Source organism: Petaurus breviceps, unplaced genomic scaffold, assembly GCF_028583685.1.
Source record: "Petaurus breviceps papuanus isolate PSGF00001 unplaced genomic scaffold, PetGlider_PUasm1.0 118, whole genome shotgun sequence".
Taxonomy (NCBI): Eukaryota; Metazoa; Chordata; class Mammalia; order Diprotodontia; family Petauridae; genus Petaurus; species Petaurus breviceps.
Window position 1 is genome coordinate 27,426,794 of NW_027185616.1, and position 10,323 is coordinate 27,437,116.

Here is a 10,323-nt window from a genome sequence, read left to right on the forward strand (position 1 = left end):
CTTGGTTTTAATACCAGCTCCTTTGCCCTCCAGAATATCATACTCCAAACCCTTTGATCCCTCAGTGTAGAAGCTGCCAAATCCCATGTTATCCTGATTGTGTTTCACACACATATTAAAATTGTTTCTTCTCTCCTTGATCTGGGAATTTCAGTACCTGGCTAGAATATTTCTAGGAGTTTTCTTTTTGGGATCTTTTTCAGGAGGGACTCTTTCAACCTCTATTTTGCCCTCTGGTTCTAAAACATGAGGGCAGTTTTCCTTTAGAATTTCTTGGAGGATGATTTCTAGGTTCTTTCTTTGATCATGGCTTTCAGGTAGTCCAATAATTTCTAAATTATCTCTCTTGGATCTATTTTCCAGGTCAGTGGTTTTTCCCATGAGATATTTCACATTGTCTTGTATTCTTTCATTTGTTTGGATCAGTTTAATAGCATCTTGATTTCTCATAAAGTCATTAGCTTCCATTTGCTCCAATCAAATTCTGAAGCAATGATTCTCCTCAGTGAGCTTTTGAGATTCTTTTTCCATCTGGAAAATTCGGCTTTTTAAGGCATTCTTGTCCTCATTGCCTTTTGGAGCCTCTTTAGCCATCTGAGTTAGTCTATTTTTTAAGGTGTTATTTTCCTCAGTCAGGCTGTTGACTCTCATTTCATAATTTTCTTGCATCATTTTCATTTCTCTTCCCAATTTTTCCTCCATTTCTCTTATCTGCTTCTTAAGGTCCTCTATGGCCTGTAACCAGCTCGTATTTTTCTTGGAAGCTTTTGGTGCAGGAGTTCTGACTTCAATGTCTTCCTCCTATTCCATGCTTTGATCCTTTTTGTCGCGAAAATAAGATTGTAAAGTTGGAGTACTCTGTTTATTTTGCTTCCTTTGCCTGCTCATGTCACCACTCAGTCACTTGACCCCTGGACTTTTTGCCACAGCAGGACTCTGCCACCAGACAGGGGAGCTTCATCCCAAATGCCGGGGTTTTCTCAGCTGCCAAAGGTATTAGTTGGGTACCCTCTCTGAAGCCTCCACACGCTCTCGCAATCTGGTCACACACCACAGGACCTCCACCCTAGACCAAAATCCAGATCCAAGCAGGTTAAAGCAAGAGCAATTACCCCTCTGACTGGTTGCTTGGTCCCCCTAAACTCTGCAGGCCAGGAGCTGCAGCGCCTCAGCAGCTACCCGGCTGCAGCCCCTCAGCAGCTTCTCGCCCCAGGGGGCAAAAGCCGATGCACTCCCAACTACTGGATCCCCAAATCCACACTGCACTGACCTCTCACTTTGTCCTTAGCATCTATGTGTTGATATTTCTGGAAACTACCACAGCTGTTGGTGATCTGGAGTCCCAACAGCCGGTGGTTGGTCAGGCCTGCCCTGGGACTAAAGCCTTCAGCTCCAGTGGGGCTGGGCTGGGGCTGTCCTCAGCAGGAGGTTAGCTTTTCTGTGTCATTTTGTGGGTTCTTTAGCTCCAAAGTTTGTTTAGGGTCTCTTTTTGCATGAATTGGGGGAGGTGGAAGCCGGAGCCCCGCGGAAGTCTTGTTTCTATTCCCCATGACTTCTTAAACTGGCATGGATTTGTTATTTCTATGAAGATGACTCACAGGAACATATCTAGCCTTTCTCACTTCTGAACTTCAGGCCTGCATCAACTACTGCCTATTAGATGTTTCTGATTGGATATCCCTAGAAGATATCTCAAACACAATACGTCCAAAGCAGAAATAATATTTTCATAAAAATGTACCCCATTCTAAAATGTACCTATTTTAGTCAAAGGCATCACTATTCTTCCATTTTCCTAGGCTCAGCCTTATCTTCAACTCTGCATTACCCCTACATGCCCAATCAGTTGCCAAATTTGACAGTTAAACCTTGTTTCAACCTCCATGACATCTTTTGCTTCAGAATCTTTCTCTTTACTCACATAGCCACAGCCTTTGTTCTAGCTCCTTATCACATCTTGCCTAGATTATTGAAAAACCTTCCTAACTGGTCTCCTAGCTGGGAGTCTCTCCTCACTCCAATCCATACTCTGCACAGCTGCCAAAGTGATTTTCCTTAAGGGAAGATCCCATCCCATCACTTCTTGTTACTCAAGCAACTCCAGTGACTTCCTGTTGCCTAGAAGATAAAACAATAACTTGGCCTTTATCTTTCCAGTCTCATTATAGACTCTACCCTTTCTTCACTTTACCTTCCAACCAAGCTGGTCTTTTCTGTGTTCTTCACACAAGTATTATATCTTCTGTCTCTGGGCCTTTCCACTGATCATTCCCAATATCTGTGACACACTCCCTCCTCATCTCGGCCTCACAGAACCCCTCTCTTCTTTTAAAACAAGATTCAAGCAACCCCTTCTACACAAAAGCTTTTGATCTTTCTCCCTATATTCCCCAGTAACAAGTGCCCTCCTATAACTAACTTAACAACCTTATTATATTTATTCTGTAGATGCTTATAAATTTTCCTCCCTGATAAAATGTAACTCTTTGAGAGTAGGGACTATCTCATCCTTTATACTTATACCCCCACACCCAGGGTAACTGGCACTTTAACTGGTAGTTAATAGAGGCTTGTTGAATGATTGCCAGTGGCCTGGCTTTGGGATGGGCTTCTGAGAAACTCTTTCTTGTACAGATTCATGAGTTTATACAAAGAAGTGCCAAAGTATTTCTTGGGCTAAATTTTTTATTTAATTCTTAACTCTAGTGAACCAGTTTCCAATCTCTAAGCATACTGTAGTTACATTAAACAAAGTAACATATATAAGACTTTTTTTTTTGCTTTTTAGAGGGGCAATTGGGTTTAAGTGACTTGCCCAAGGTCACATGTCTAGTTTTTGTGTTAAGTGCCTGAGGCCGTTTTTGAACTCAGGTCCTTCAGACTCCAGGGCCAGTGCTCTATTCACTGTGCCACCTAGCTGCCCCAAGAACTTTTTTTTTGGTACTTCATATATCAGGGTATCTTGAGTTATAAGAAGAGCCAGTAGGTAATTGCCTAGGGCAAGGAAAATGCCTGGCACACTCTTTCTAGAAGCTGAATGATGATTGGGGAGAGATACAGGATAAGCTGAGAGGATGGAAGAATTTTTTTAAGAATATAGAACTGAGCACATTTATAAATAGCAAGAAAGGAATTGGGGCAAAGGAAAGAGAAAGAGAGAGAGAGAGAGAGAGAGAGAGAGAGAGAGAGAGAGAGAGTCTGAAAGAAAGAGAGAAAGAGGGATAGAGAAACAGCCACAGAATGGTCAGTGAAGCAAGCACAAAGAGGAAGCTTTAGGTTCAAGGTCAAAGGGGAGGAGTTAGCTTTGGCAAACAGAAGGCCCACTTCATTCTGAAACTAAAACACAGGAGGAGAGAAGGGGTTAAGACATAGATTTTGAAGTCTGAAGGAGAGGAGATAGAGACTTTTTAAATTAGATTAAAAGCCTGAATCTTCTCAGTAAAGTAAGATAAAAGATCTCTTTCCTGGGAGAGACTTGGACTGAGGGTAGAGTTGGGAGCTTGAAGAAATAGGAGTCAGTATGGGGGGCCTCTGTGTGGAATGTGAAAGTGATTGATGATAAAAGATGAACAAAAGAATTGCTATGGCACAAGCTGAATTAGATAGAATGAGTTTGTAGTGGACCTAGAGGCTCGGATTTGGAATAAGTTAAAAAAACCTGGAACCAGTGATGACGTACAGGCTCTGGGAACCCACTTGAACTCTGATTGCATCTCCCCATTTGATGAGGCATTTGGTGAGGCCATAGGCCTTTCACTGTGGCTCTGCCCAAATCTTTAAGCCCTCCTTTGTCCAGCAATTTCCCAGCCTTGATCCTCTCAAAATATCTACACCCAAATCTATTCCACCCTTTAACTGGCCTAGCCCACCATCATCTGTTGGTTCCAGGTAGCCTTCAGCAAATTCCCACCTTTAATCACTCATTAACTGGAGTCTGACCTCATCTGACTCCTTCTGAAGACCCTCCCCAAACTCCTCCTCTAGACCACCCCTAGATTCTCCCCACAACCTTTCTGTATATAAGACCCCATCTTGCCTCCATGTGGTGTGAGAGTGTCATAGAGTCTTCTAAGCATAGACTTGCTCTGTGTCAGATGATTCTGGCCTGCTTGTCCAATACAAGGCTTACAGATACCAAAGCTCCTCAAGAGTCTACCCAATATGGCAAACTTTTAATAAACTTTGCTTTTCTTTGGATGAGAGAAGACTTGAGTTGAATTCATTTGGCAGGACCTGGCGTGTTGGTATTTTGGGGTCTCATGCACCTCTAGCCTAAACCTCATCATTTTATGGAGACCCCCTTCACCAGTACTGCTAAAAGTCCTAAAACCAGAGTTTAAGAAGCCCTGGAAGGAGCTACTAATGAAGCAGGTAGGTGGATCAGCGCATACTAGTGTGGTCAGTTCATAATCCTGCTGTAGGCACTTACATTAAGCCTGGCAAAACATTTCACCTGTCCCAGTTTTCTCATCTGTATTATGGGCATAATAATAGTACCAATCCCCCTGGGTTGTTGAGAGGATCAAATGAAATAAAATGTGTAAACCTTAAAGTGCTATGCAAAGTTTAGCTATTTTCATTATTACTGTTATTCCGAAGAAACAACAACATGAATCTCATAGGAACCAAAGTAAAAACACTTTACTTTCAGGTAATGCAATAGCTATCAACTGCTTCTGGGTTTCAGAGATGGCTGTGCCAAATCCTTAGATTAGGGATTCTTAATTTTTTTTTTGTATCATGGATACCTTTGGTAGTCTGGTGAAGCCTATAGACTCCTCAACATAATGTTGTTAAATGCATTTAACAAAATACAAGGTGATCACAAAGAAAACCGATTATTTTGAAAATGCAGTTATCAGCATATTATTCCCACAAATTCAACCTAGGGAAAGTCTCTTTAGAGCAATATGATGAGACTAGAAGGTATTTAGAAAAATAAACTCCAATCCTCTATTTTACAGAAGCATATCCAGGCCACAGAAATTAAGAAGTTTGTCTAAAATTATACAGTTCAGAAACATGAAATGAAACTCAAACTTTCTTTTGTAGACAACAAAATTAACCACTTGAATTTATGCCATCTTCAGAACAAGACTACAAAGAAGTCATTTCTTTTTAATGGGTAAAATGGATCCTTGTAAGGGAAAGAAAATACTACAGAAGAATATAGATTTCGGAAATTGCTAACATCCTGCTGTACAGTGACCCACTCAGCACAACAGAAACACAAACAAAGGTGAGGTAAGAAATGTCATTTGTTCTGACTTCTGGAAGTAATAAAAAGTAATTCTAGCAAGTTAACAGTTATGTGGTACCTAAAGACTTCCATTTCTACTGTCAGTCAGACTATGGCGAATCTTCATATTTCCACTCACATTCTCATGTTCTCATTTTTCTTTCCAGATCCTTACTGTTGAGCAGTCCGGAAGGGGCACACACACACAACCCACAACGCTCAGCTGTCTTTGTATGTATTTGTTTGCATGTGGTCTTCTCCTTTAGACTGTAAGCTTCTTGAAGGCAGGCACTATCTTTTGCCTTTTTTTTTGTTGTCCTGATGTTTATTGATTTGAATTGAATTTTGTCTCCTTTTGTATCCCAGTAGGTACTTAATAAAAAATGTTTAATGACTGATTGGCTGCTTCTCCAGCAGAGGGAAGACTCATCAGGTCTAACTAGAAAAATCTTTGCTGGGATAAAGATTTCTGCTGTAATGATTGGGACAGGAGAAGGGTCTGTTAAAATATTTTAATCTCAATTTTAAAAACTGGGGTGGGGTGGGGGGAGGCAGAAACTACGGCTCTGAGGTGGGGTGGGGACAATGGCTCGAGAGGGTGGGATCCCCCTCAACCAACCAATTCAACTGGGGGCAGAAAGAGGCGGGGCCAGAGCCCTCTCCGGCGTCTCCGCTCCGCTCCTCCCTCAGCCGCTGGCGGCGTCGGAACCGGGCCTGCGGTCTGCTTCTGACTGTGTTCCGGGCTGGTGCTGCCCGGCTCTCCCGCAGACATGGCCTGTGCACCCGGCGCCCCGCCCGTGAAGGTAAGTAAGAAGCCCCGCGGGGGCTGCAGCCTCAACTCCCGGGGAGAGGGAGAAGCCTGGCAGAGGAGCCCAGGCCACCTCTCCTTGCGCCCCCAGGAGACCGACGTGAACTGCCCCGGGCAGAGGGCAAACTCGCCCCTCCGTCACCGGCGCTTGCGGAAGAAGCCGCCCGGCTTCGGGGCACCCCTGCAGCAGCCCATGCCCGGGGCCGGAACGGGCCTTTTGTTACGGACTGCAGTGAGGGTGGCCTGGGGTGGGCAGGGGACGGTTTGGAGTTTCCGAGGTCTGGGGCACCCGGGGGTCTTGGAGAGCAGCCATTCCAGACCAGCGCCTCTCCCCCCAAAGGCATCCTTGGAGAGGATCCGGTACCCCCAGACGCGGCTCCTGCCCTGCTGGACAAGTTACATTGTTTCCTTCCTCCTTTTCTCGGCTCCCTTTTCCGCCCCACGTGTGCACACGTGGGTAATCGCCTTCAGATTTACGCGGGCGGGAGCCGGGCAAGGGGGGAAACCCCTTCGTTCTATAGCGTCCCACCCCAAACTTTGAGATTTGGGGAGCCCAGCGCCAGCAGCCACATGAAATCTGAAATGCGACTGCAGTTACAATGTATTTTCTTAATTCTCTCAATAAAGAGGCCTTTGGCATTAAAGTCTCTTCCTCTAGGCCAGAGACTGCCTCTTCTGACTTAGAAGAGGGTTCGTTTGGCAGCCCGGAAAGACAGACGTTCTTCTTTGGGTTGGCACATTGATCACTGTGTTTTTGTGTAGTGGGAAGTTTTGGCATCAGAGAAGGTAACTGATCTTTGGCTGGAGTGCAGATATCTTCCCCAGGGCGTTTAGACATTTATTCCTCTGATGGTATCATTAGAGAATGGAGAATTACACTGCACATTTTTTCTTAATTAAAGTCATTTGAGATTCTGTTTATTAGCCCAAGGGCATAGTTAATGTTCTCCAACTGAAAATGACTTATCAGCACTTTATTCTAGAAAATATCCATTTTTTTTTTACCAGAGCTTAATTTTTTTTAATTCCTATTCACTACAGCCAATCCATATACAGTGGTATTTCTTCCCTTCCATTTTACTCCCTGGATCCCCTTCCCCTCCCACTATAGTCCCATTTTTGTTGCAGTCATATACTGGCTCCCAAGCATTCAACCTTCATTCCCTAGAAATTCAGGACTTGGCTCAGTCTTCCTCTTATTGAAATCCCTGTCCACACATTGCTTTCCCTTTTGAAAAACTGGAAACCCTCTTTTCCCCTCAATTCTCATGCCCTGTACTTCCATTCTACCTCAGACACATTCAGGGATTGTCTCAGCTAATAACTGTTCTACTTCCACAATCCAGAATTTTGAAATTACTTTCTCTGTTTACAGCCTTCATATCCTTCCATTTCTCCAACTGCCTAAATGATGAAACTTATTTTTCTAGTCTGCCTGATACTCCCCTAATCACTCTTACCTCCCTTCTTAATCATGACCCTATAATTAACTAATTCAGAGAGATTCAGACTGTCCCAAAAATCTTAGTGCAAGTTTAAGTGTTTTTAAGCTTAAAGCTTTTACATTTAAAGGACTGTTACCCCAGCCACCTACTTGGTGTCTCCATACTTACTTGAATTCGCTCTGGAGAAAGACTACTTATTTATGTAATCTAATCTCAGCTAGACCTCCACCAGTGCAATATTTCCCATAACCATCACAACGCTCGTTTATTCAGCTTGGTGGAGTGGATACGTTGAGGTTTAGGGGCTCTGGGATCCTGAAATAGTGACACGAGGGTCCTGCCAGAATGAATTCGACCCAAACCTTCTTTCAGCCAAAGAAAAACAAAGTTTATTAGATATCTGCCATATCGGGTACTCTTAAGGAATCTAAGTGTTTGTGATGCATGTATTGACAAGCCAGCCAGACTGAATCTGAACCCCTTCTTGGAGGCGAGATAGATCTTACACACAGAAAGACTGTGGGAGGGCTCTAGGGCTGGCCAAGTCGTCTGGGGGTGATGGGAGGAGGGGGTTCTAGGGAGAATCTTCATGAGACTGGGGTGACTAGAGGTCACATGCCTAGAATCAAGAGAATGGGATTAAGGGTGGAAGGTAGCTGACGGCCACCTGGAGATAACAGACTGTGGAGGGGTAGGCTAGGTTAAGGGTGACAGATTTGGGTTTAGCACCTCCAGATTGAGTGGGAAGATTCTAGAAGAGTTCAAGGGAACTCCTAGAGCCTATACCCCATCAGTTAGACTTAAAGGCAGGAAGATCTGGATTCAAATCATACCTCTGCCTCTTACTAGCTGTGTCCCAATGAGCATGTAGTCTTACCTTTCTGAGCCTCAGTGCCCTTATATTCAAGGGGGAGACTAGGGCTTATAGCACCCATCTCAAAAATTTGTTGTGAGGTTAAAATGAGGATATGTGTAAATCACTATGCTACCTGGAAAGTACTAGATAAATGCTTCCCATACCAACCCTTTTCTCTCAGCAGAGTACCTCCACCCCCACTTTATTGAAAAAATAGTTCATTGGTCATAAGATCCTTATTTTACACTTAAAAACAACTCCAACTGTCATCTGATTCTCTATTCCTTGGTTTCAATTAGTAATGAAGGGATAGTCCTCTTTCTTAATTCTGTCTCCTCCACCCCACACAGACACACACAGAGTTTACCTCTTTAATCATCTAGTGAGCAAGGTTTGCTTCCTTTTTTTTCTTTAACTTCAATTTTTTTGTCTTTATATTCTCAGCACCTAAGTAGTATTTAGTTCATAGTAGATGCTTGTAAAAAATCAATCTTAATTCTCTTCTCTCTACTGGAAGCTTCCCTGCTGCATGCAAACATACCCAGTTCTCCTTCCTTGACCTCTGAAGCTATCCTGTATAGCTTTCAGTTTCAGTGCCAGACTTCCCCCAAAGGCCATCTGCCTGTACTCATCACCAGCTGTTCATTTCTCAACCACTTAAAATCTGGCATCTCACCTCCACTACTTAACTAATGTTCTCTCCAAGGATACCTGTGGTCTCTTAATTGCTCAGTCTGATGACCTTTTCCCAGTTCTCATCCTCATCGACTTCTCTGAAACTTGATGCTTTTAACCGCCTTCCTCCTCCTGGATACTTGGCTCCCTTGTTTTACATAGCAGTGCATTTTTCTGTTTCTCCTACCTGTCAGACTCCTCCTCAGTTTTCTTTGCCGGATCTATCCATATCCCACTTTGTCCCAGCCCCTAACCAGGGGTGAACCTGAAGACTCTACCCTAGGTTTCCTTTTCTGTCTCTCTTATAGTTTTCTCATCACTTCTCATGAATTCATTTACTGTTGATCTAGTAACCTCATCAGCTCTCATGGATTCAGTCATCATTTCTATTCTGATAATTTCAAATCTTATGAAATTCAAACTTCTCCTGACCTCCAGGCTCATATCTCCATCTACATATTAGACCCCTCAAACTGGATGTCCAATGGATATCTTCAAACTCAACAAATACAAAACTGAACTCATTTTCTTTCCTCCTAAACCCACCCCTCTTCTGTCACATGGCACTGCCATAGTCCCAGTCTCAAAACTACGTGCCATCCTTGACTCCTCCTATCTCGTATTTAATCTGTTACCAAGATCTGGCAGTTTCCCCTTGCTTCATCTTCAAATACCCGCCCCTCCTCTCCTCTGCCACTACCACCACTCTAGTGTAGACCCACTGTCTCCTGATACCTGGATTAGTAGCCTGCTGAAGAGTGCCTGCCACAAGTTTCATTCCCATTCCAGTTCAAAATAGTTTTCCTAAAGCTGCCTGAACACCTCTCTCCCCACCGTTCATTAGCCTCTAATCACACCCTATAACCTCCAGGATCAAATATAAAATCCTCTCTTTGGTCCAAGCGCTTCATATTTTCTCCCGTTCCCCACAATGTAGTAAGAGTAGTCAGAATAGTAATTTTACCTGCTGACATTGACTTCCTTGTTATTCCTTTCACAAGACTATCTCCCATGCCTGGAATGGCCTCCCTTACTTCCCTTCAAGTCCCAGCCGAAAGCCTCCGGAACTCTCCTTAATTCTAGGACTTTCCTGATTTGCATATTGGTTCCCAGGGTGTGAGCTCCTTGAGGGCAGGGACTGCCTTTTGCCTTCCTTTGTGTCCCCAATAAGCATTTATGAAGTGCCTACTATGTGCCAGGAATTGCACTGTGTCTGGCATTAAGTAGGTACTTAATAAATGCTATCCTTATGCTGATAACTCCTGTCACCTGGATGGAACTGGCCTCTAACCTGTGGATG

General features: G+C 43.7%; 1 protein-coding gene across 1 annotated transcript in view; it reads left to right on the forward strand.

Moving 5' to 3' along the window:
• The first annotated feature begins 5,865 nt into the window (after window positions 1-5,865).
• The window catches only part of MTAP (methylthioadenosine phosphorylase), a 53,546-nt gene continuing 49,088 nt past the window's right edge, over window positions 5,866-10,323 (forward strand). The window contains exon 1 of the mRNA XM_069087504.1: window positions 5,866-6,042. Within this exon, the coding sequence (XP_068943605.1) occupies window positions 6,010-6,042 (33 nt within the window). The 5' untranslated portion in view covers window positions 5,866-6,009. The remainder of the gene's footprint in view (window positions 6,043-10,323) is intronic.